This window comes from Grus americana, chromosome 19, assembly GCF_028858705.1.
Source record: "Grus americana isolate bGruAme1 chromosome 19, bGruAme1.mat, whole genome shotgun sequence".
Classification (NCBI taxonomy): Eukaryota; Metazoa; Chordata; class Aves; order Gruiformes; family Gruidae; genus Grus; species Grus americana.
Window position 1 is genome coordinate 10,371,653 of NC_072870.1, and position 26,974 is coordinate 10,398,626.

The 26,974-nt window shown below is 36.0% G+C and overlaps 1 protein-coding gene across 5 annotated transcripts in view; it reads left to right on the top strand.

Annotated features, from left to right (window-relative positions):
• USP32 (ubiquitin specific peptidase 32) overlaps positions 1 to 23,849 on the top strand; it is a 79,417-nt gene extending 55,568 nt beyond the window's left edge. For 3 of the 5 annotated variants that reach the window (XM_054847302.1, XM_054847306.1, XM_054847304.1), the window contains 21 exons: positions 1,079 to 1,254; positions 2,013 to 2,153; positions 5,154 to 5,313; positions 7,564 to 7,718; positions 8,256 to 8,337; positions 9,389 to 9,463; positions 10,091 to 10,229; positions 10,517 to 10,622; positions 11,252 to 11,425; positions 11,971 to 12,145; positions 12,790 to 12,941; positions 13,683 to 13,794; positions 14,359 to 14,570; positions 15,968 to 16,152; positions 16,743 to 16,829; positions 17,720 to 17,840; positions 18,510 to 18,701; positions 19,303 to 19,594; positions 20,042 to 20,475; positions 20,825 to 20,917; positions 21,458 to 23,849. In XM_054847302.1, coding sequence (XP_054703277.1) covers positions 1,079 to 1,254; positions 2,013 to 2,153; positions 5,154 to 5,313; positions 7,564 to 7,718; positions 8,256 to 8,337; positions 9,389 to 9,463; positions 10,091 to 10,229; positions 10,517 to 10,622; positions 11,252 to 11,425; positions 11,971 to 12,145; positions 12,790 to 12,941; positions 13,683 to 13,794; positions 14,359 to 14,570; positions 15,968 to 16,152; positions 16,743 to 16,829; positions 17,720 to 17,840; positions 18,510 to 18,701; positions 19,303 to 19,594; positions 20,042 to 20,475; positions 20,825 to 20,917; positions 21,458 to 21,631 — 3,437 coding nt within the window. In that variant the 3' untranslated portion in view covers positions 21,632 to 23,849. The remainder of the gene's footprint in view (positions 1 to 1,078; positions 1,255 to 2,012; positions 2,154 to 5,153; positions 5,314 to 7,563; positions 7,719 to 8,255; positions 8,338 to 9,388; positions 9,464 to 10,090; positions 10,230 to 10,516; positions 10,623 to 11,251; positions 11,426 to 11,970; positions 12,146 to 12,789; positions 12,942 to 13,682; positions 13,795 to 14,358; positions 14,571 to 15,967; positions 16,153 to 16,742; positions 16,830 to 17,719; positions 17,841 to 18,509; positions 18,702 to 19,302; positions 19,595 to 20,041; positions 20,476 to 20,824; positions 20,918 to 21,457) is intronic. The other 2 variants (XM_054847303.1, XM_054847305.1) reach the window with 1 other exon arrangement.
• The last annotated feature ends 3,125 nt before the right edge of the window (positions 23,850 to 26,974 follow it).

A 26,974-nucleotide genomic window follows, 5' to 3' on the forward strand; every position in this document is an offset into this window, starting at 1 on the left:
AGATTGCAGAAGTGGCCTACATGTGGACGTCGGTGAATTACTGGGATTTTTTAGTCTGTGGTGGATAAACAAGAAACAGTCTTGTTTAAACAGCAGTTCATCTTTTATGCTATGATTAGTTTCCAGAAGTGTTTCCAAGATAGTTTTTGTCCTGTCATTTATTTTCTGAGTGGATTTTTTCCCCCCCTCCTTCACATGAAGTTGTTTGTAGCTCATACCTAGTTGGTATTGTCCTATGTCTTGCAGTGAGATGACCTCAGATACTACAAAGAGGAAAGAAGTGGAAAAAAAATTAGGAAAAACCTACTTACAGTTTTACAGAGCATGTGATTTCAGTGAGTTTGTGCAGATTCTAGGAGCCTTCTTTGTGAAGGAAGAAAAGATTTTAGTGATGATTTTCAGTCAATTCTTGTGAGAATTTGAGATGATGTTTTTTTCCTTATAAGACAGCTGAATGTTGCATCTGGTATTTTAAAATCTGTATCTTAAAATTGTAACTTCAATTTAAAGTAGATAAAGTACTGTGGTGATTTTGGGGGTTGGGGAATGGAGGAAGGGCAGAAGGGGAGACAAGTTTGAAATTAAAGGTTCTTTCTTTTTTCTAACCTGAAATTTAGACTTAGTGTTCCGCATAACAAAAGGAGGTTCTATAAGAATAAAAATGTGTGCTGTTTCAAGAAGAAAAAAGAAAAATAAGGCATTATTTCATATATGTTCAGGTTTTTTATAGAAGATTTTCAAGAGTTTGATATTCAAACCTCCAGACAACAAGCAAATGCCAAACACATTTGCTCACACAAACCTAGTTAGGCTGTTTTCAAACCAGTATTTGTGCAAGTATCTGCTTTGGTATTTGGATCTCATATATCCACTTCTTTACCTTTGCTGAGAGTACTAGAGTATTTGTGATTCTAATTTGGAAGAGATGCATGTTCTCCTGACGTATGAAGGATAGCAAATTTCAACAGCCTTTTTTAAAATAAAAAAAAGGATACAACAGTGCAATGCATTAATGTATGTTACAGACTCATGAACTGAAATAGAGAGGTTTGGTTTTTTTTCTTGTATTCTGTTACAGATACTCTTTACCCTGGCACACCAGGGACTGATGTATGTTTTGCTAGGCAGCATAATACTTCGGACAATAATAACCAGTGTTTCCTTGGAACCAACGGGAATACTTTGCTACAACTTAATCCTCAGAAACCAGGAGCTATTGATAACCAACCCCTGGTAACACAAGAACCAGTGAAGGTAAATGCATCTGGGTCATGTGTATAAAGGCAAAGTATCTTTTTAGCATATTTTCATCACGGCTTTTTATGTGTTGGTTTTTTTTGAGGTAGTGGCTAAATTCTATATGTTATATGACTGTTTTGTCATATAACAAAGTTTAGGTTTCTTACTATCAAGAGGAAGAAATCGTGTTCTGTTTCTGAGGCTAGTGTTGAGTGTTTTGTGAGAAGAGAAATATTCAAAATGTTCTTAAACAGCTTCACAAAACTTACAAATGAAAAGGCATTTATGCAAACACAACTTTCAGCATTATCTGTAAAATATTTTAATAATTAAACACTTTTCTTCACTGTTTTCAATCTAAATATGAGTTTATTGCTATTGCATCAAACCAGAAAATAGTTAATTAAATAGTAAAACAAACCCGACGGTTTTTCCAGTATTCATGCAAGCAAAATGTAAAACACAGACCATCAATGATGAGTATAGATTGCATTTCTTTATGCAGTATCTGAAGTTGTCGGAGTAGGTGATGCAGAGAAATGTAATATAAATTTTATATTGGACAGCCTTTTAGAGAAATAGTGAGTAGTGAAACTTGAGCCTTAACTATTGTTACACTTAAATACCATCTTTCAGTATGAAAAGCAGTTGCTAATTGCTACTTGAAATTTTTTTTAATAATTAAAGTGTTCTGTGTTCATGAACTAAAATTGTTGTAGCTGTATACTGTTTTTTTCCACTTGAGATTTGACAAAATCCCTTTTTGTTTAAAGGCTGCATCATTAACAATGGAGGGCGGAAGATTAAAGCGATCTCCACAGTTGATTGAAGGAAAGGACTACATAATGGTACCAGAACCAGTTTGGAGAGCACTTTACCATTGGTATGGAGCAAATCTGTCCTTGCCCAGGCCGGTAAGTTGTGATTTATAAACACTTTGCCATAACCACCAAGATAATATAAACAACCTAATGTGTCCAAGCTTCTACCAGTTGCACAAGGTAATCTTTTATGGTCATGTCCCACTTCGTCCAAAATGGATAGTCTAAATGACAAGCTGGGAAAAAGAAGTCTCAGAAATGGGCATGGATAGAAAGTTGTGGATATTTACCAGGAGGTTTGCAGCACAAACCCCAGGAGATAGTGCAGCAGGGCAGAAGTGCCACTCAGCTGATCATGATTGTTAAAGCAGACAAAAGTAAACTTGAGATCAGATTAAAAGACTTGGCATCAAAATGCTCATCTTTAAAAGCTAAGATAAATTTTCAGCTGGTCTGCAAAACCAATAAAATTAAAACTGGGACACCTGCAGCTTTGAAAATGCATTTCTTCTCTCATAATTCCATGAAGCAAGGGGAAGGTAGCAATTGCTGTCCTTCAAGTTCAGTGTCATAGAAAACACGATGCGCAAGATTTGGTGAAGATCTAAAAAGCATCAGGAGTAGGTATTCCTAAAAAGAATTTGCCTATGAGCATATCGGTGTTTGAGTACTGCACAGACTGGTTAAGTTGTTCAACTTCTAGTCGAACGTTTTTCTAGAAAGCATTTATCATAAATGCTTCCTCAAGATACAGATGCTAAGTATTATGTTTCATGGCCGTGTGAATACTGATTGATTGTTATTTTGAGCAGATCACATATTCAAAATACGTTCTTTTGTGTCATTCTTCTTCTAGTATTATGACAATTGCCTTATCTTTTTTAATGAGTAACTAAAAATCTTACTGGTGAGGCAAGTGATGATCACTCTCATTCTTCAGCACAAAATCAGTAATGTTCCTCCAAACTTAGAGAATACTCATTTGTCAGCAAATAATTCATATGTAGCGAATTTTTATATTTCTTACATTTGACAGTGAGCAGAAAACCCAATGAATCACAATAAAATTGTGAAATAGTTTTGCAAACAATTAAGGTGTCTCCATTGTGTAATAAAAATGTATTTGCAAGTTGGTAATGCTGTAGTTTTACATCAACAATTACCTAGTTGCCTGTAGTCACTTAAAACCTTGCAATGAAATTAGCTCATTAGAAAGAGCCTGTCAAAGGTAAGGTGATATTTGTACTTGTTTGCATAAAAGTTTTGTTAAAAAAAACCTTGAGGAACTGAAATTCACTTTCAGTAACTAACACTAGTATTTTCTATATTAAAGCTGTATTAATTAATTTTGGGCACAATGCAGAATATATTGCAGAATATAATTTTCAAATGTGAAAGTGGTGTATATTAAATGGAGTTGACTAAGTGGACTAATAATTAGTCTGTGTTATCCCAATGAGATTTTTTTTTTTCTGGTTGCAGTTAAAACAGCATCAGTATTTCTGAAAAGAGGCAGTAATTATATAGCAATAGTCATTGTTAAATCATATAATTTACTCACAATTTATTGAGCTATCTCTCTGTTTTTCTGTGTGTGATATTACAAAACGATTAACAGGTCATAATCATTTGGAGCTAAAGCTGGCATGTCTTGAATTATTAATATTGAATTTATAAAAAAGCAGGCTGATGTTAGAGGCAGGAAAAATTGAAGTAATTTGCTCTGTTCACTTAGAGGCATTGAAAATTTTCTTTAATTTCTATTGAGTATATTTATTCCATATAGCAGTTGATTTGTTCTGTGTCAGGTAGTCTCTTACAGGAGCTACACTTCAAAAAAGGAAGTGAGGAGATTTATTTTAAATTTTTTTTTTGTGATAGCAATAGAGATTAGATGGTTGGTGTCACAAATGGGAGAGAATTAGCTGTCAATGATTTTTGACAATTTGGACTGTTAGCCGTAGTTCTGGCAATTATTTTACAGTGAAAAATCACTGGCTTCTGTTACCCTCCTCCCACACGTTCTTCATGGAAACAAACACCTTTCATGATCCGGAAAAGGCCACATCTCTTTATACACAGCACAAACTGCAGTAGGGTCATTAGAAAAAAGACTTCTATTCAGAGCAAGAGAATTTTAGTTTGGGTATCCTGACTGCAAAAAAATAGAAATAATGTATCTAGAAACTTCAGCTTTTCAGTCCGTAATTAAGGAATATTTTGACACTTAGTTATCTGAACACTTGAATTCTTGAAGGCCATTTGATTATTTGCAACCACGTTACAGGCACTTACAGTTCCGATCTCCCACCCCGCAGTAGGGACCATTATGCTGTTTCTTTCCATAAAATGTCATCACCATTGTTTTTGTTGTAACTGAAGGTTAATACCATGGCACTTCAGTGCATTGTACTGCTTCTCACAACTTAAGCTGAGTGTTTTCTTCTGCCTCACATTGTGACAAAAATAGTGGACATTCTTGCCATTTATGTATGTCTACGTTTGGGCGGATCTAGGTAGCAAAATCTGTGTAGAAGTGGTGACTGAAAAGCTGCAAGTTGTGTTCTGGGGTAATTTCATCTTTTTCTGTCAACATATCAAAATGCAAAAAAAGTGAATTTCAGTCTGTTCTTACAATATGAAGGTTTTAATTCAATCCTATAGTTCAAAAATTTCAGAATAAATGTCTTATTCAGCATGTGCGAGCTTTTTTTCAACAGCTGTGAAACTTTTATATTGAAGTATACGCTGAGTAGAATTAATGGGGTTCATTGTAAATTCACATATATTTCAGGAATTATAAAAATGTTCTTTCAACAGTGTTGTACAGGAAGCAGTGCTCCACTAAATAAGGTGCTTGCTTTTGACAATCTGCAACTAATAAGCTTCCAAAAGTGCTTAGAAATCAGTAAATTGTTATTCCTGTGGATATTTGCCTAAGACCCCATAAGAAGTTCAGAGGATTTCTTGTCTCCTAGTAAAACATAGTTTATTTTTTTAACCATCTGCTGTAATCATTACTTCCTGTTCCTACTGGGATTTCCCACACGTGGAACAACAGTCTCTAAAATGTGTTTTAAACGTCTTTACCAGGTGATCAAAAACAGCAAAACAAATGTGCCTGAACTAGAGTTATTCCCTCGCTATCTGCTCTTCCTGAGACAGCAGCCTGCCACTCGAACACAGCAGTCAAACATCTGGGTGAATATGGGTATGATGAGCCTGAGAATGTTTCCTCAGCATTTACCTAGAGGTAACTTAAGAATGCAGCAAGAATACACGTGTGCAGTTTCTAAGAAAGCGAGACCCGCAGCTGTAGAAGCTTGCTGCCACTGTGCTTGTACACCAGCTAATCAACTGTAAGGCACAATCAGCATTTGGTAAAGATTTAAAGGCTTTCCTCCTATCTTCTCTTGAAAGGAAGAGGCGTGAGGGAGCAGTTTCAGTGAAGTCAGTTAAGTCACATAGTTACTGCGAATATATTGGTGAGTTCAAAGAGAGAAACGAGCACTGCACGAGCGGAACATCTAAGAAGGGCAGATCTAATTAATCCTGTTGGTAGATAATTTTGTAGCCATAGAATACATGCATCTGTGTGTTGGAGTGGGTGTATCTGATAGCACAGTGGTATAATAAATTCAACTGGTTGTGAGTTACTTGGGCAGCTAGGCTTTATAGCCCAAAATTATTTAATACTTTTTAGAAAGGGATTGGATTAATGGAATATGGAGACCGTTACTTGATGCAGTTCGGAAAGACAATTCAGTAGAAACTGTAAACATCAACTAAAATATATGGGCCGTAATCATGGTGGTAATGCTCACCAAAAGATTGTATATGTAGTGGGCTACAAGAATAATCTTTAGATTGCAGATTCACATTTCAGCTGAAAAGCATTGCAGGATTTGTTTTCAGTTACCAATTAGTATGCAGAGTCGCATACTCCCCTTGCACAATAGGTTTGAAAAATACCCGATGGTCTCATGTATGTGTGTTTGGATACACACAGATATACGTATGCATCCACAGTAACATATGTCCAGATTATGGGCTCACCTGACTACTGAAAATTAAATCCTTTAGCCTTATTAGTGTTAGCCTGTATTTAAAAACCTCATGCAGATGCTCAATGTTTCACTGCTTTGGTAGAATCTCAAACTTAACACGTAGATAGTGGCTGCCTGCTTGATCAAGTTCCGCTACAGAAACTGCCTGCTACCCAAATTCATTTCTCCTACTTGACCTAATAAAATGGAAACTACTTTGTTGGACATCCTAAAATGCCCAAATTCAAATAAAGAGAATCTTCTGATGTGCCAAATTTGATCTTGATTTGGAATTATTTTGCTCTGCACTAATTTATTTGTCCAATCAGTTATTAATCTTTTTTGAGTTTTCAAATATGCTTTCTTGCTGTAATCTTACAACTAATCCTCAGATCCCTAATCTCAGAAAATGCTTTTTCATTTTCTTTTTAAAAAAATGAGTACTTTGCTTTGGTATACTGAAGCAAAACTGATGCTTTGCTGACTTATAAGATGATTACAGTATAGTTTTACTCCCTTGTAAAATTGCATGTGATATTGCATCTTTTCATATGGTACTATTTATTTTATTTTAATCTTTTGACAAGGAAAGTAGAACAATGTCACTTCTCTGGTTAAGTAATGCAGTTGCCCAGTTGGGTTTGGCTCAATAATAAAAGCTTTTCATGACTGCGTTACAGACCTGTCTCTGTGAGGAGTTGGGAACTTCCTCAGTTTAAACTAAAGAAGCTCAAACATTAAAGCATGTGAAGTTGGTCTCATCTCTTGTGCAAATGTTTTATTTAAAGATGAGCTCATATTACAGAAAAGAGCAACAGTCTCGACTGATGGAATTAGTGTTGCAAACATGAGATTGAGGAATTCTGGTGAAAATCCTAGGTATCTTCACAGAGTATGTTTTGAGGAATTTAGTTATTAAGAATACTATTATTGTGAAACTGCCAGGCTGATTTCAGCTTTGCAGATCAGCTTTCATCTCCATAGAAGAGCTGAAGCAAAGTCATGCTACTTCCAAGAATAGTCAGACTGATTTTTTTATGTTATTTTTTACTTACAGTGTTCTCTCAACAAGAAAATTCTCATGAAATTTTGAAGTCCTTTATTTCAAAAATTACCGTTGTCTCTGATACTCTCTAAAAAAAAAATAAAATAAATTTTAAAAGACTGGGCTATTTTTATTTCCTATGAGAATCGTAGGGGATCAATTTTCTAATAGATTTTGGTAAGAAGGGAGGTAAATTTATCTGCTTTGGGATAGCAAATCTGTTCTCACAAAGGGTTAGTAACAACTAACTTTCAGTCCAGCTCATTATTTTATCCATAAGTAGAACTGTGTGCTACTTCTTCACGAAAATGCCTATAGTATATATAGTGTATTAGTTGTTATTGATCTGATTTCAGTTGGCCTATAGGTATATATGTTGTCTTTTACCCTTTTCTTATGATTATGAATCCAGGGAATGTACCTTCACCAAATGCTCCTTTAAAAAGAGTGTTGGCTTACACTGGCTGCTTTAGTCGAATGCAAACAATTAAAGAGATACATGAATATCTCTCCCAGAGGCTACGTATAAAAGAAGAAGATATGCGCCTCTGGTTATACAACAGTGAGGTAATGACAGTCTTTTTTCCTTTTTTTTTTTTAATCAGCTGTTGGATATTGTATATCTTAGTCTTTTCTAGAAACTATTAAATACATGTGCACAGGAAAAAAAAAAGTGGATGTAAGTTTCCTTTGCAATTTAACCACCTGGGTTGGGAGACCCTTGCCACTTATTTTCTAGAGTTTTTTGTGCACTTCAAGCAGTGAAATTTAGATTTTGGTGTTAATGACCTAGAAAACTTATCTTCTGTTTTCTTAGTAGCCTGATAAACACTAAATTATCCTGTGATGTATCTAAAAATTGGCAATTGATTGACCTATTAAAAGGCTTGATAGGATTTTTCATAGAAGCTGTTTTAAATGGAAATAAAAATATATTCTTTCATTGTCATGCATGATGCTGTAGGCTTCTGTGGGCGCACAGGCCAGCAGCCATCCAGGATCTCTTTCAAATATGCTGTTTTAATTTCATTACTTCGAGATTAAAATATCAGAGAATTTCAAATCTAGAAATAATAACTATATGAAGTATTTTTTCCTCTGCAGAACTATCTTACTTTGCTGGATGATGAAGATCACAGATTGGAATATCTTAAAATCCAAGATGAGCAGCATTTAGTAATAGAAGGTATAAAAAGGGCCTATAATTGGTTCACACACTAAACCCAAATAGTTTTATATGAGTATATATACGGTTAATAACTTATGTGTAGTACCCATTTCTGTAATTGCCCAAACTACGCAAATATATAGGCCAACCACCCAAATATTTTATTTTTGGAAATCTTTTGAGAAAGAAGAACATGTGTAAATAGATGTCGGTCTCTATATATGTATGCATTGAAAGAAATACCAAAGCTTCAAATAATCCACTGCCCCTACTGTAATAACAAAGTACCAGAGACTGAACAAAAGCAGTCACAAATACATTAAACCTTTGTCAAAGGTATCATGGTTCATGGATCAGCTGAGTTTTCAACTAGTTGGACCTTTTTGGCTAATTTTTTATATGAGAAACAGAAGCGTACATACTTAATCCATTCTACTGTCGTCCTTGCATCACAGAGGCTATATAGAAACCTGGGTGTTGCACCCGGATTGTTTCTGTACCCATTTCATTTAGCATACTTTATATTGCACCTTGGGTTGGTGTGCTAGATGGACTCATCCTTTTTGCCACTTTGCTCACCTCATATTTAATCAAGGAGAGGTGGTGGTAAAGCTAGGTTAGGAAAGCTTGCAGTTTTTTGTCCCACTTTATCTTGAAACACATGTAATTTGTCCCTGTTTTGAAATATACTTGAATCTTTTGTTGGTTCGTAACAACAACAAATATTAGTGATTGCTCATGAAGTGAACAGATTTGTTCAAATCTGGGGGATCCTTATTAAGTACTAGAATAAGCACTGTAAAATTTGTTAACCAACAGGAAAGAAATCTCAAAGCTGCTTCCTAAGGGTGTTACTGGCATGGTTGGAATGATGCCAGTATTAGAATGATTTCCAATAATGGTTGGAAACATTGAAATGAAAACTAGCAAAAATAATATCTAAAAATAAGCAATTTTCTAATCTCAATTCAATATTAGAAAATTTTAATTAAACCTCTTCAACTGTACAAGCTCTCCAGAGTAAGTAACAGACAATTTTTATAAATCCTTATACTGTATCTCTCCCTAGTTCGAAACAAAGACATGAGCTGGCCAGAAGAGATGTCTTTTATAGCAAACAGCAGTAAAATAGACAGACATAAAGGTAAGTGTTTCAGCATAGTAATTGAATTATGATGAGAAGAAAAATCCAAGAGGCTATATTATGTTGAAAGAGTTCTTTTTAATATAAGTGCTCTTAACATTGAAAGAGGTCTTTTATGCCTGTGCTGCTTTGCTTGTTCTGTCTGTTCTAGTAACTTGGAAGGCTAGTTTCTAGGCTGGAAATGTGGGAGGATTGGATGCATAGATAAATTTGTAGAGGTTCAGATGCAGCAGTAGCAAATGGTACCTTGCAAATTCTGGATTTTGTTTATTATCTTGGATTTTTTTTTTTTTTTAAGGTAAGGAATAGTTAAGATTTTAACAAATGAATCAAAAAATTTCAGTACCGTAATTATTTACTTGAAAATAGTTTGTATGGCTTGTACTGATGTCCATGGTGGATCAGATCCAACAAAATACCTCACTTCCTGTTAGCTTAAGTAGAGAGAGCAGATATGTTGAACAGACTGGTCCTCTGTTGCATCTATGACAGCTGTAATCTCATAATTGGGAGCAGGTTAAATTCAAGTGGTTACAGTGAAAAGGTCATATTCTTAACTTTACTGATATACCATTCTGAATTTTTCACATCTGCACAGCTGGTATAATTATGTTTTCTTTTTCTCAGTTCCTACTGAAAAGGGTGCTACTGGATTAAGCAATCTGGGTAACACATGTTTCATGAACTCCAGTATCCAGTGTGTCAGTAATACACAACCTCTAACACGGTATTTCATCTCAGGAAGACATCTTTATGAACTGAACAGGTAATTTCCTATTTGAGACCATAGGCATTTTAGATGCTGTAATGTTTCTTTAAAATGAGTTTCAGCTTTCAGAAGAAGTCAACAGCATTAATAAATCTTTTTAAGTTCAGTGTTATCAACCATCAGCTGTAAAGTAGATCCTAGATTAGATACGTGAAAGTATAACCTCTTTTGTTGCTGAGAGAGTTAAAACAGTTCTGCAAGAAGCGTTTGCACTTCCTTGTTTATCACAATGCTTGAACTTTGTGTAAAGTTTAGCGTGGTATTTATTACTTTATGATTTCTAGGACGAATCCAATAGGAATGAAAGGCCACATGGCCAAGTGCTATGGGGATTTGGTTCAGGAGTTGTGGAGTGGAACTCAGAAGAATATAGCACCGTTAAAGCTGCGGGTAAGTCTGCGATGTGTGCTATTTAAAGGTAGAAAGCAAGAATTTCTTTGGATAGCAGGAATGTTTTAATGCACTTTTTCCTGATGTCGTCTGTATTGTAATGATTCTGGAACTCAAATCAGTATCTCCCCTAGAGAAAAGGCAGGAAACTTGGACATGTATTTCATGTATTAGACCACATCCTGGGCAGTCAGTCATCATGTATGTGACTTCAAACTGGTCACAGAATTTGCTTTCTTGCCTGTAAGGAACATAGGGGAGGTGTTCAGGAGCGGGCTGTGCAGGGGCAAGATGCACATCTGGAGACAGCCAGGGTGCATCAGTCGTGGTGCTCAGGACTTGAGCAGCTCTTTGTGGAATATAATCATGGCTCAGTGGCTGTAAGGTCAAAGGAGTTACCTGATATGAATTAGTTTGTGGTATGAGATGTGGCTTTTATAGCCCTTGTAGGGCAAAAGATTAAGCATTTGCTTGTGAATGGTCTTTTTTTCTGAAAGCATAGGGGCTTACCTTTAACTCTTGGCAATTAATTTGTGCTCATTGACAGCATGTGTCTTGGCTACAGTATTTTGATTTATTGTTACGACTTCTGTTACATGATGTTAAATAAATTTCTGACTTTTTTATAGTGGACAATAGCAAAGTATGCTCCAAGATTTAATGGCTTTCAACAGCAAGACTCACAGGAGCTTCTGGCTTTTCTTTTGGATGGTCTTCATGAGGATTTGAACAGAGTTCATGATAAGCCATATGTTGAATTGAAAGACAGTGATGGTCGACCAGACTGGGAAGTAGCAGCAGAGGTATGGGTTCAAGTTTTTGGGTTTGGGGTTTGTTTGTTTGCTGGGTGGTGGTTGTTGTTGTTTTTTTCCTTATAGTACTAAGCTGCCAAGTTGTTGATGAGACTGTGGCAATACTCCCTCAGGACTGTACCATCTTTGGGAACTTCTTAAATCTGTGATTTAAGAAGTCAATTTCACCTTTGAACTGAAAATGAGTTTTAAGTATTATAATAAAGGTATAAAGATGATACTTCACAATCATTTTGAACAGCTCCTCAGAATTATGGAGTATCAAAATTTTTAAAGATACCTGATGATCCTTTCAGAAGTACTTTAAATGATGTCATACTTTGATTATTGTGTTACTTGAAATAACTTTTCTTTACTTGTGTTGAAACTAAATACTTCCTATGTATTAGAAATTGGTAAACAACTTCTATGGAAATAATTTAACTTCCATAGGTCAATGAAACTTTGGAAGTGTTCCAGCATATCCTCCTTCCTGTAGTTCAAGTAAGTAGTCTTCATTTTCTAACTTTTTATTGGCTTTTTGTACTTTATTTTAGGCCTGGGAAAACCATCTGAGAAGAAACAGATCCATTGTTGTAGATTTATTTCATGGGCAGCTGAAGTCACAAGTAAAATGTAAAACTTGCGGACATATAAGTGTTAGGTTTGACCCTTTTAATTTTTTATCCTTGCCTTTGCCAATGGATAGCTACATGCATCTAGAAATTACAGGTAAGTAGTAGTGTTTAACTCCCTATAAACTTGCTAAAATAAAAATTGTATATGTAGAACAGCTTTAAAACATCCAAATGTTGTTTGTGTTAGCACGCTTAAAAATCGTATAACCATTTTAATGTAATAGAGTACAAGAATTTTTATTGGAATACAGTTAAACTAAAATAAAACCTTTAAAAATGGAGCATAGATGTCCCATTTTCAGTCTTGACTAAAGAGAGACAGAAACATGTAAAATGGAGATTTTTGAGAACTTTCCTTCTGTTCACTGAAAATTTGTGTTGTGGAGGTTGTTCTAAATCTGCCTGGAGTGAAAAAGGAGGACTGAGGGGAGTGTACAAACAAAAAATACTTTATGGGTCATGAACTATACTACAAAGAACCCATGTATTTGTTGGAAAAGAGGCAAAAGGAAAGATGATAACAAGTGAAACAAATTTGGAAACCATTTTCTACTGCCTATGTAGCAAGGGGTTTTCTGACATTTGTCTGCAGACCTTGAAAACTGACTGATAAGAAAAAAATAATTGTATCTTAAAGTGGGGGGAAAATACTTTCTAATAAGTAAGTAGCTCTAATGTATTATTTTCATTAAAACTTCTCTGGTTTGCTGACCAGTGTGTTTCTTTTCCCCTTTAAAGTAATTAAATTAGATGGTACTACTCCTGTTCGGTATGGCCTGAGACTGAACATGGATGAAAAATATACAGGTTTGAAAAAACAGTTAAGTGAACTATGTGGGCTAAAACCAGAACAGATTCTACTTGCAGAAGTGCATAGCTCCAATATAAAGGTAAGAAGAAAAAAATAAATATCATTGCTGCAACATACTTTTGGTAGTTTTGTTTATTTATGTATATCGGAATACTTCACTCTTTTTGACATTAAGCTTTGCTTACAAAACTGAAATAATTTTAACTAAAAATGTGATAAAAAAGTCAGCTTAGTTATATCTCTGTATGAACTTTTTTTTTCATTTTTAAACTGTAATTTGTCTTGCTTTAAATAGACTTAAAGTAAACGGAGCCAAAATAAACCACCTGTAAACAAAATTAATAGTGATGTAGAAGCTTGCAGAAGTTTAATTGAATTGATTACTAATGATATTTTTAGGAAAAAAAGGATAAAAACATCTTGACGTAATAAATCTCAAGTTAGAGTGCTGTGATGAGTTTAAACACTGTCAAGACATTGGAGGCATAAGTAATGACTGGCTTAGTTCTATATAGTGTGTATGTATATGTGTGTGTGTATATATAATTTTTTTTTCCTGTCATTGAATAGGATTAAAACTGCTTGAAACTAGGTGCTCTCAGTCTGTTTAGAGAACCATTAATAACTCTTTCCGGTCTTGCTGCAGACATATGCAAAGGGGTGTGCTTGTTGGCGTCCTTTTTTCCTTCCAGAAAGGTGTAAGAAAGCAGATGGGAGGGGAGAGATGAGCTGGTAGATACATTTTTCAAGAGAACAAAACGTGTTCAGAGTCACAGATAGAAGTATATATGTCTGACTAACTTTCCCTTTTTTACTGAAGAACTTTCCTCAAGACAACCAGAAAGTCCGATTATCAGTGAGTGGCTTTTTGTGTGCGTTTGAAATACCAATTCCAGGATCCCCTACATCAGCATCAAGTCCTGTGCAGACAGGTAAAAGAAAACATTTATTTTCCTATTCATTTAAAATGCACAGTGCTTAAATACTGGAAAAATTCGGGAGAAAACCTTGCTTCTTAGTAAGAAGTAAACCGTGAGGATTAAAGAAAAGGCAAATAAGTTAGAGTTCTGATTCACAAAGAAGCTGTGAGCAGTCTCAGAATGTACTAGTGGTCTGTGATCCTTTTGAGGATCCTGCCCAGGATAACAGTCTGAAGATCACTATATAGTTATTATAGTTAAAGACACGAGAAACAAGCAAAGTATTTTATTACTTGTGGATTGGCTCTAAGACAGGACATGTGAAAAATTGGAAGCCTGGTGTTCAGTTTTGATTTTATTGTTTGTGGTTTCACATGTGGGTTGTAAACACCTCTCATTCTTTGCTCTTGCATGCTCTGATCTTGCAAATTTGTAGGCAAATAAAAGGTAAGATGTTGGTCTTAAGGAGAGTAGAAGGTGTTTCATGAAATGCATTGAACAGAACAGAAAGGATAAAAATCTTGTGAAGAGTGCTAGTTACGGTAGATAATTGAAAATGTAATTATCTATCTACAGATGTCTCAACTGGGCCATCAGCTAATGGAACACCCAACATAATGATGAATGGGGACCTTCCTAAACCAACCCTAATTCCAAACGGAATGCCAAATACTGTAGTGCCATGTGGAACAGAGCGTAACCTTGCCAACTGGACTCTCAACGGTCATGTGCCCTTGCTTTCTGATAGTCCGTGTACAGGGTATATAATTGCCGTCCACAGAAAAATGGTTAGTAGATTTTGCATTTGTTACAAATTGTTGGTGTAACACACTTTGAGAGTCAGCAAGGATTTTTTAATGTCCGTATGATAAATTAATCTTTAGTTTTTAAGAAGAGGGAGCATGAATACATTTCCCTCTTAAGTGAGTGCCAAGTTCTACAGAAACACAACTCTTGTAAATTTAAATAGTCATGTCTACTGTTGGTGTATTTTTCTTTCCTTAGTACTGGCATGCTTCCCAGTTCTTTAATGCTGAGATGCATACTTGGGCATTCACTAACTCTCGGATTAAATGTTCCAGCCTTTTTGAGCAGAAAAAATTATAATTAGAGGAGCTACTAGAAATGCGTTTCTTTCCCGTTATGAGGAAAAGCCTTATTTCTCTCATGGAAACAGAGTGAAGATACATAGTACATTCCTGGGTCGTTCTGTTAGCATGTACTACTCTTTCTAAAAGCATCTGCAGTTAAGTTGAACTCTAAATGTCAAAGCTGGATGACTGAGCGCCTCAGAGCCACTGTTCTGTGTGCACTGCATCCATACTTTAGAGTCTGTTGATGTTTAGAGCCTGGTGGATATGGACCAGGAGGCCATATAACTTCCCTCTTTACTGTGTGGTTGTATGAGCCTTTTTTGCTTTATTCCCTCAATTAGTGGCCACTGACCACTGTCATCACTGTTATCTTGATTCACGTTTTTCCAGAATTGGTATAATGCTTCTGAGCCATTACAAGCTGCTAGTTGTACAGCTTAAAAACCAGTAAAGGTTGTTTGTGGAAGCAATTCCAGGAATCCACACTTGGCATTATCAGCAATCTTATTGATGGAAAGGGTTAATTGTATAAAACCAGTGTCATTAAGTCGATGTGTTAAATCTTTCTTATAAATGGGAGATGTAGCCTGCAGGTTAGTTTGTCTGCTTAGAATAAGTTGTGTATGAGTCTGTAGTGCCTCCTTTAGATGTAAAGGTCGTCTTTCTCTAGCAAACATGAGCTTGCCTAGTGTAGAGGTCATTTTGGGACAGGTATTAGCATCATTAGGTGCATGTCTGCATTACAGTATTACTGTGTGGTGGGAGAAGAAACAAGCACACATCGTATGAAATATAAAATATTGTACATAGTTAAAATACGGATTTGTGTTGATGTGGTCTAATGCCTAAATAACATTGCCATAATATCATAAAATACAGAAAAGTTTTCAGGCACTTTCAAATCGATGTTCAAAATTTCCAATATTCCATATTGGAAAAAATTGCTGAAATGGAGTACTTTAAACAGAAGTAATAGTTTATTTTGCTTGCTAAAGCCTGAAATAAGTTACAAGGTCAGCATCCTAGTAATTATAATAACGTGAGTTAATGCATACTTACATCTGAGTCATTCTCTTATTTCACAAACACAGATGCGGACAGAATTATATTTTCTTTCATCTCAGAAGAATCGTCCTAGTCTCTTTGGAATGCCACTAATTGTTCCTTGTACAGTTCATACCCGGAAAAAAGACCTGTATGATGCAGTGTGGATTCAGGTTTCCAGGCTCGCTAGCCCTCTCCCGCCTCAGGAAGCTAGTAATCATGCGCAAGACTGGTGAGTTTGGCATCTCCATCTTTGGCTTGAATTACGTAATACAGTGATGTAGACTCACAAGATTTAAAACTAAATTAATTCTTCATCTCTGTCAGCTTTGACTTCTCATAATACCGCTGTTGAATGAACATATGCTTTTTAATGTATAATTAAGCTTTAAATGTCAACAACTTCAAGAACAACTGTGTGCGCTTCTACCCCAGGTGCTTTCTGCCTGCAGTCCATTTAGTGGGTTATTTTTGCAATAAGTCATTTCGGGTCCTGCAATTTAATAATGTTGATAATTAAAAATAATTTTAATCCTTTTTAATACACTTAAATGTAGTATATCTTCTAGCTGCACTTAAAGGTTGACTTTACACAAATTGGCTGGTTTGTTCTCATCCAGTGATTGATAATTCATTATATCTGACAAATTTAGGCGATGTAAAGGCCAGCCTTGTTTTCTAATTTAGATTAGATCACGATATTAATTTTGAAGGGGAGGTGGGTGGTTTTTTTTAAAGTAAACATGGCAAGCATAGTGACGGAAGGTAAGTGGCAGTCTGAACAAGTGCTTATGTTTCATGTTGTGTTCTCTTCTGTTTCAGTGATGATAGCATGGGATATCAGTATCCATTCACCCTAAGGGTAGTTCAGAAGGATGGAAATTCTTGTGCTTGGTGTCCATGGTACAGGTAACTTCTCCTTTTTTAGATTTAAGGAAAGGAATTGCTCCAGCAGAAGTGTAATTTATGGTAATGGCGTTTTGATAAGTTTCAGACTTCAGAGGTAATATCAAACAGTAAGAATCTAGAATCTTAATTTAACCAAAGCCCTCACATGGAAGATTTTTGTTGTAGAGTATCTTTTATGACTTGGAGAGCTGAAAGCTCTGCTGACATGGAAACTTTAAATTAGGAGACAGACACGACAATATCAAAAATCTCTTAGCCCCTTACAATATTCGGTGTATGTGTGTATCTATATGCAGACACACACATGTACATATTTGGATGATTTGTGGGGGTTTCATACAAAACCAAACTTCTAGATATACATCATCTACCCTGGCTAGTTCCTGTGCCATTTGAAGAGTAAGAACTAAAATGGACAATAAGAAATTCGCCCTGGAAGCACGCTTGGAATTTTCCCTAAACAAATGCTAATGAAAATTTCAAACTTGCTGGAAGGTATTCAGACCTTATATTCATTTAAAAAAAAAAAAAAAGTCTATTACAGCTAGATAAATAAACTACATTAGCTATCATGTTGTAAAATACTTCTGGACACAGCGCATTGTAGTTTTTTGGTGTTGTAGGTAGACTTGGTCAGCATTATACGCTATTATGGGTGGTTGAGCTCACCCAACTGCTTCAATTTCTCGTCTCTATTAAAATTTTGCAGTAAAATAGCAAACTGACACTCATTATTGTTTTATAAAAACGCCTCTCCTTTACACTGAAAGGCAAGGCCTGAAATTTTTGGGGTGTATATGTTACAAAATAAGGAGCAGAATTGGAGTGTGAAGTAACGTAAAACTTAGTTATTGGACAGTTTACTTACCACATCTAACTTACTGATTTAGATTTTGCCGTGGCTGTAAAATTGAGTGCACAGAAGATAGAGCTTGTGTTGGGAATGCTTACATTGCTGTAGACTGGGATCCAACAGCACTTCATCTGCGCTATCAGACATCACAAGAACGGGTAAAGTTTCAATGCAAACCCTTTGGTGTTTGTTAATAGCTCTGAACCACAACCCATTTCACCATATTTTTTTTTTTTTTCAATTGATGCTTATTTTGTCTATGTAATGTTAAAATAAAGTCAGTAACCATTGAACAGGATATTCTGGATAAATTCATGTCTTCATGTTAGACCTCTTACATTACCATACCATGGATGGGAAGCTTTTAAGAAACCACAGCAGTGTATTTTCTGTCTGTTGTGATTTGCTTTTGATCTGGCCTCCAGAAATATTACAAAATATGTTAATTTGATACATTTCTCTAAGCACATCAGTGCTATAAACAGTTATGCATGTGAGTAAATCTGTTTCCTCATTGAGTCAACAGTACACATCTAAAGGTAAGACTATAGCCAAGTTAATGTAGAATAGCTGTTCCAACTTGTAAGTTGAATCTATAAACTTGCACTTTATGGATAATTTTGTGAGCAGAACCCAAGAATAAGGACAGTGCATTATTGTATGTCTGCCTTTTCATAATTGAAAAAAATTTTCTGCTAAAACTTAGTATACCTAGTTTTTATCTTTAATCCTAAACTATATGGTATTTGTATGATACTGTGAATAGAGCCTTCCTCTGAGCAGTTTGTGTATGTTTCCAAGTTAGATACAGTTTTATCTCGCTTTAGATTGTAGAAGAACATGAAAGTGTTGAACAAAGCCGACGAGCTCAAGCAGAGCCAATCAATCTGGATAGTTGTCTTAGAGCCTTCACCAGTGAGGAAGAACTGGGGGAGGATGAGATGTACTACTGTTCCAAATGCAAGACCCATTGTTTGGCCACCAAAAAACTGGATCTTTGGAGACTTCCCCCTATTTTGGTATGATCTTGTGTAATTTTCCTCTACAGCAACAAAACCAAAGTACATTGATCACAAATTTGAATTGCTAGGTATGTCTCCTTGTTCTGAATAAGATTTGCTTTTGTTCGCAGTCTCAGGAGGGGCATTTACTTAGTTTGTTCAATGCATTTCTGTAATGCAGGCAAACAAAACAAACCTCAAATCCTTTTTTTGAATCTTTTTAGCTGATACATTGCAGGAAATGGTGGCGTTTTGCGTTCAGTGTTATCTGTTCTGACATAGAATTCACGCTTAGGCAGTCTTTCCAATAACAGATCTTTTGTCTAGTTGTTTAACACCTGCATTTGTTGCTTTTTGAATTTGGTAGGTTATTCAAAACACACAGTGCTGATCACTGAATCAAAGCAACCTTTTCCATCATTTCCCCATGAAAATATTAGTTCCATATTTTACCAGCTTGATCCCAAAATCCAAATTGTCACATTACAGCATTGTTACTGGGTTTTATTAGCATATGATAAAATGTATATGTTTTGGAGAAAATTATTTTTAAACAGTGAAATTACTCACTGCAATGTAATTGTCCTCCTTTAATTTTCTCTAACATGTTTCTCCTTAGATCATTCACCTGAAAAGATTTCAGTTTGTAAATGGCCGCTGGATAAAATCTCAGAAAATTGTTAAATTTCCCAGAGAAAATTTTGACCCAAGTGCCTTTTTGGTACAAAGGGATCCAAGTCATTTTCAAAGAAAGCAGCTAACGCTTCAGGTCGACAGCCTTCCAGAGCCACGGACTCTCCAAGGGGAGTCTAGAAAAATAGATCAGCAGATCACTTCCACACCAGGAGAAGGAGATGTACTGAACAGAAGTCCATCCTCCCTTAACACTACTGTCTTGAATAATATCAAAGGTAGGTAATAATTAGGGAAAATGCCAGTCAATACTGATATTTGGAGGGGGGAAAAATTATATTAGGAACAAAATTTTAATGTTTCTTTGGCCAAAGCACTACATTTGCTTTGAAACAACTTGTTTCTGATGTTGTTTGCCCTGGAAAGCTTAGTGAAGCTATACTATAAAAAGAAAAAATGTTACTAGGTGACAACAGATATTGGCACTGTATGCTGGTGTATGTAGGATGGATTAAGAGTGAGGAATGTGCTCCTGCATAAAAGAATTAAATTTCAGCTTACAGGTGTATGTGTGTGCACAAAGATAGTTTTACTTTTATATACTACTCATTAGTTGCGGTGAAACAGTGGGGTTTAATGTTTGGTTATTAAAAAAAAAACACTTTAAAAATATAAATCTAGACTGTGTGTTTACTTATCTTAGTAGTCCACACTTTCTGTTTTAGCATCTCCGTCTTTGGGGAGGAAAAGTGGAACCAGCTGTCCCTCAAGTAAAAACAGTAGCCCAAATAGTAGCCCAAGGACTTTAGGAAGAGGTAAAGGGCGTCTGCGGCTACCACAACTGGGTAAAAACAAACTGTCAAGTAGCAAAGAAAATTTGGATGCAAGTAAAGAGAACGGTACTGACCAGGAACAGAGATTTACTTCTGATCAAGGTGATGCTCTTACTAGAGGGCAAATTTTGGGTGGGAGCCAGAGTGAACTATATACTGCTCAGGACAATGAGATGACTCTAGCCAACGGATACATCTGTGAGCAGAATGCATATAGTAATGGCAGTATCAACGGTCAAATTGATAACCACAGCGAGGACGATATTACAGATGACCAAAGAGAAGAAGTGTGTGTTAACCCTATTTACAATCTATATGCAATTTCGGTAAGTTGACATTTTGTGCAAGTAAACTATCTTTACGTGGCATTGTCTTGACTAAATGCATTTACTCTATTGTTTTCATTACAAAAAGTAGGGATCTATTGAGAAGGAGAACCAAGTAGAGCCATTGTCAGCAAAATAAATTTGCCATAAACCTGAGTACAACTGAAAAGTATATCTCTGCATAATGTTTTTTCTGCTTGAGTACGTGAGCTTGGTCAGCTCCAGATGTATAGATATTTGTGAACCATTGTCACTCACTTAAAGATCGTGAATTTGTGAATCATTTATTATATGAATTCCGAGTTTTGATGTTTGATCCAGAATTTATTTTCTTCTTTGTGTTCTTCAGTGCCATTCAGGAATTATGGGAGGGGGTCATTATGTCACTTATGCCAAAAACCCGAACAACAAGTGGTACTGCTACAACGACAGTAGCTGTAAGGTAAATCATTTATTTTTGTAGCAAATAATTTTTGTCTTGGTTACCTAAAGCCCAAGAAACTTAGATCTTGTGAGTACTGTTCTTTGAAATCATGAGCATCTCAAAAGTTGCAATGGATAAATATTAAAGCTGCTAACTGAAATTGTACCAGACGTATTGTTCTTTCAATTTAACATCTGTTCATCAGCTGCTATCATGGTTAAGGAAAGATGCTTATTTTGTACAAAGATGGAAGAATGACTAAAAATGGAAGTCTAAGAATATTTTTTCATGATGCTAGCAGTTTTGTATTCAATTACTGAATAATTAAGTTCTGACATTTCTAAGTATTTGCATTTATCACTACAAAATTTGTCATACTTTCCAAGTAAGTAATGGAGCTTGATAACTATAGTAAGGGAGACAGAAAATGGGATTCTTCTTGTTCTAAACAGCCAGTTAAAAATACTGTTTGTAGGGCAATTGTGTGTATTTTGAGTTCAGTGAGAGTAAGACGGTTGTCCCACTGCATGTTTCAGACGATGTTTTTCGCTTTTGCAGGAATTGCATCCCGATGAAATCGATACCGACTCTGCCTACATTCTTTTCTACGAGCAGCAGGGGGTAGACTATGCACAATTTCTGCCAAAGATAGATGGCAAAAAGATGGCAGACACAAGCAGCATGGATGAAGATTTTGAGTCAGATTATAAGAAGTACTGTGTTTTACAGTAAGCAGATTTCTTCCACGTTTTGAGAATGTGAGGGATAACGTCCTGAAACGTACATTTGGCGAAAACGTTATTGAAACAGATAACTTAAGTGTAGTTATTGTATCCTGTGATCTGAAAGCACAAAAAGAAAACCCTAATTAAATAGCAGTTAATATAAAGATAGTATTGTTTTGTTCTGTTATCTCACTACATGCTCTAAACATTTCTGGTGTTAGACATCAGGCTGAGACTGCCATTGGCCTTTAAATAAAATGGTTTGAGAAAAGCCGACTAGGACCAAATAAGAGCTAAATTAAATAGTCCAAATAAGAGCTAAACAAAGTAGTGTAGAGTTTACCAACTGTTCTAACAAACCCCTAAGGCTCTCTTTAGGTTTAAGGTAATGGGGAAAAAAAATTGTAGTGTTGTCTTTGGACAACATGATATTGCTACCTCCTTTTTCCTGCAGTTGTATTGCATTTTATTGGCAAAACAGGGAAAGCAAGAGAATGAAAAGTGCACAAATTTAAAGAATTATCATCAAGAGTAGAAGAAGTTTCCAGTTTTGCCACCACTAATGTGTGTCAGTTGCTTTCTTTCTGTATGTTGGGAGCACAACCAAATCATAATTCGAGAAGAGATTAATTTCTACGCCTGACTGGTTTATTATAATTGTGTTTTCTCCACGTGTTGGCTGTGCAGATCAACATGTTTCAGGAATGGCTTTTCTGCCTGAAGAGTGCTATCTCAAACTCTTGAGGTGCCTCAAGGAGAAACTTCAGGTTGAAGAGAGTAGTTGTGATCACACGCATGGTGTCTTAAAATGTGCACATTGCACAAAATGTTCCCAGCTTTTGGAAGGAAAGATGCTTGAGCTTATGTTTCATGACAGGTGTTGCTTTTTAAATTTGCACTTTTAAAAAAATCATATAATTAAATTAAAAAACATAGGTGGTTTTTGTTGTTGTAAGGGCTCTGGAGTGAATGGCTGTGAATTATCCACTGTGTATTTCAAACAAATAAGAAGCTGTGGCTGTCAGGTAGCTATCGTAGCATTCATGGATGGTTTGGTTTTTTTTTACCGGTTTCATAACTTAATGGAGTTTCTTTTTTTCAAAATTTGGTTGCCTTTTTAAATTTTCTTTTTTTTGCAACAGGTTATGCATATACTTGCAATTAAACCAGAATTGCTTTCCGTGCCCTTGCAACATGCTCTTTTAAGTCAACAGGCTTATTGCATGAAGGAAAGCATAACTGAGTCTTAGCAAAGACTGGAAAAAAGATGGTTATTTTTTGAGTTGGCATTTCTTTAAACATTTTCAGTGTTAAATTGTTTGCATATCTGAATGAAGATAAAAGCTTCACTCTTTTGGCCTTTTGTTTTTCAGCTGAGTCTAAGGAGCTTACTAATTTTGTCATATGTCATCTTCCAAATTCTCTAGATTTTGTAGCTTCACTAACAAAATCAATGCTTACATGATTGAAATAGATGTTTGGATTCACTTTAATGTGTTTTACAAGAATGCCAAACCTGCCGGTAAGTTTATAATTTCCAGAAAGATCTGGTTTATCCATTTAAGAAATTCTATCAGCTGGGCTTGCTGTCTTTACTCGGGCAAAAGCTTCCCTGCCATTGTTGGAGGCTGTGCCTCTCTGAGGACAGCAGATCGGCTCCAAAACAAGTATTGTCTTACTTGTAAAGTGTTGTTCCCTATCCTATATGGTCTTTTATCTTTAAAGTGTCTAAACATTGGGACTGAAGAAAAGCAAACATGACTTGTGACTTTCTAGGTTAGAAGCTTTTTCAATACTCACTTGTCTACTCCTCCCTACGCAAACTCCATGAAAAGTGAAAGATTTTCAACTGATTTACTTTAAAATGTTTTATTTAAGCAGGTAGCACAATCTACTAATGTTATTTGATCTTCTGTGTTTGTTACATTGGTTGTAATTAATTTTTTAAATTAAATTAATTCATGAATTAGTAGTAAATTTATTAAGTTAACTATTAACTATGTTCACTTTGTAAATTATTGTATAAAACTTATTGACAATGCACTGACTTTAGAAAGATGTTAATGTACATAAATACCTTGTAAATAAAATAGTGTTGATGTACTGGAATATGAGCTGTATTAAAAAAAAAGGTATCGGTAATTGTATATGGAGTGAACCTGTTTATCTGTAACTATATTATTCAAACAAATTAATTAAATACTGTGGATGCAGATGAAGTGTCACTTCTTGTCAGATAATTTTTAATGTTTTCCTACTTTGAAGTTTCTGTACTGTTTTCATTAAGCTTAAATGGATTTGTCAACCCAAAAGGTGGGAAGGTGTGAGTAAGCATACAGCAAGTCTTTGCAGTCTGTCCAGCACTTGGTTCTAAGCACTGAGAGATTTCAGCTCTTGTAAGGTTTTTGGTTTTAAGTTATTTTAATTTTCCTTTTAAGAACATTCTGTTCCGTTTTTTAGAATTAGTCCATTTAATCCTATTTAAAATGTGTGCCTGTGTACATGAGAGAGAGTGAGACTCTTCCTTCTCACAAATAAGTCTGAAGAGCTGGTGCACTGAACCACATAAATTCAGCGGTTCTCACGGTTTTCCGTGGTGGTGTTTTGAGAGATCTGATATGAGATCAGTGATGACTTAGCACAGTGGCTGCACATGGGATCCCTTCTTACCTACCCTCGAGGATCCTTCTTCAGGTTATTAAAGTGAGGAAAAAATTTAAACTTTTCAAATATTTAATTGCTTAATTTTTGTATGTGTATTTGGAAAATTAAAATTTGAGCTGTAATAATTTTATTCCAGGTTCTCATGCTGTGGTAAATCAGACTCATTTTGAGTTTAACAGAAAAGTAGGTAAAAAAAGGATTTACTTCAAAATGTTCCACCAAGAAGGGGATTATAGGAAAATCATGCAACGACTTCCATCATTGGAGGGTTTGATATAGGAAGTTATGAGACAAATCTTTTCACGGCATGTGCTGAATTTTTGCTTTCAGCTGGAGCTGGGGCTCACAGCCAGGTGGCGGCAGTGCTGCCTGCCTTGTCCGCTCTGCCAGCAGAAGCCTGAATTTGCGTTTCATAACGTGATTTCATGAAAAAACCTTATTTTTAACCAGTTAAAATGAGAGAATAAACCAAAGTTGATCTGCGGTGGGCATCTCCTGCATATCGCTTATTAGTGCAGGGGTTTCCCTTGCCAGGTGGAACAATTTCTGAAGTTAAATTTTTTCATGTTCTAATAGAAGCTGTCATAAATGACACTTAGTAATTCTGCACGTAAGCATTTGTTTAATTGTTCTTGTATAATCGATATATTATAGACACTTAAAATAGGTATTTTAGGTCAAGCAGAATTACCTGTTTCCATCAGCTAGAAACAGCTCTCTCAACGTATGAGTCATACAAAAGACACAGAAGCAAAAGGAAAGATGCAAGTTAAAAAATAACTGTAGCTTATAATAACAAGCTAAGAAATAATATGTCTGTACTGCTTCAGCGTAGGTGCCTGGTTGTCTCCGGATAGCAGCTTGCATAGGTGGAGAACGAAACTGCTGCATTTGCCAGCAAAGGAAATTCTTTCCTGTAGCTAAAGGAAGAGTCACATGCTGTAGCTCAGGCGGTCATCGTTTCCTCGGATGTTGTTTTGTAACCTGTTAAGTCTGTAAAATCACAGAATATCTTGGGCTGGAAAAAAGGAGGTCATCTGCTCCACCTAAATGTTGGAAGTACGCCTCGGTTCACGTATTGTAACAGCTCCCTGTGTTACGGCTGCGGTCAATGCAGAGGGCGATGCGTTCGTACGCTTTATTTTCCTTTACGAGTTGTGGCAAATGTGCCAGTAAATTTCTTTTCTTTAAGAGGAAAAACTTGAAGCCATTTTAAGCCCACTTTCTGGTACCAGCCGCAGCAATAAGATGGAGTTTCATATAAACAGAGACTAACAATGGTGGGTTTTAGGAAGATACGCTTCATTGTGAATCCAAATAACCGTGAGGTTAATGCTAATGGCAAAAAGTCCTTGGGAAAATTTTGCACAGGATGCAAACTGAGTTTAGCAAGGTAAATTCTACTGGAGATGTGGCTCGTTTGTGATGTTACTGCTAGAGGAAGTACTCCCTGCGTGTGTCAGATCATAACAGCAGAATTTAAAAAGAAAGGGAAGAAAGAATATTTGAGAAAATACTGGGCTTTTTCCTCAGAGTTGAGTATGAGATTTCTTCTAGAATCTTTTCCATTCATGACACACACGCTTATTGATATTGCTTTAATGTTTGCCAGGGTATTTTAGATGTATCCTACGGCTAGGTTTTAGTTGATGCGAGACTTAAGGCTAACACAGCGGAAAGTCAAAGGCAAAAATCTTTCACTTAGTCACTGGAGGGGTAACAGCTCTGAGACAAACGCAGGAGTTAAGAGGTCAAAATTGATCTTGCTATTGCTTGGGCACGCGCACTTTCAGATAGAGAGCTGTTTAGATGTAAAGTAAAACTTCAGAAGGTGAATCCGGTGGTTGGTTCATGGAATTTCTGCAAAGAAACGGTAACGCCGATAGCTCTGATAAGCAGACTGTACCTGAACTATGCTTTCATCTGAAACTCTTCTGTTATTTACAAAAGGTAAGTCTGACATTTTCTGAGTTGAATCCCTTGTTCAGTATTGCTGTTAATAGTAATGCCACTTTTTTTCCAGAAAACAATCCATTTCAAAAGTGAAATGATCCCTTACGTACGTGCAGGTTTTGCTCTCGGAAGCAGTGCCCTTGAAATGAGGACCTGAAGGTACGTTCTGTACAGTCCTGGTATACTGGTGTGTTCCTGCTGCTGCTTCTGCCTCTCTGGGTGTTTGCTCACGTATTTTCTTCTTGATTGTATATAGTGTTGAGACATTTCCTCTGAGCAGACACTGACTATATGAGGCTACAATTACAATCACGCTGTTTTCCAAAAAGGAAGTAAATCTGGTTGAGTTGGCAACTGGACCAAAGTCCGCAGTAAGCCGGTCTATCAGGAGTCGCGTATCGTTTGGGGTTGTTTATTTTTGAATGTTTCCAAAACCACTGTGATTATGTTTAGCTGGAAATGAACTATTGTTCTTATTTTATGGCCCTTGAAGACACTAAATGGATATTCGACCAAGGATTAGCACGCATCAGTATCACCAAGGATGATGCCAGAGAAGCTGGTGTCGCTGGAGATGAAGCCATCTCTTGCTATATTTATCAGCTGCAATTGGAGCATTTGTGCAGCATTAAATGATGACACTTGCTCGATGCAGTCGTCTTTACTGCCTAGGGGTAAATTTCAAGAGCATTCACAGTGGTCTTTCTTCACAAGTGTGATAAGTCCACGGTGT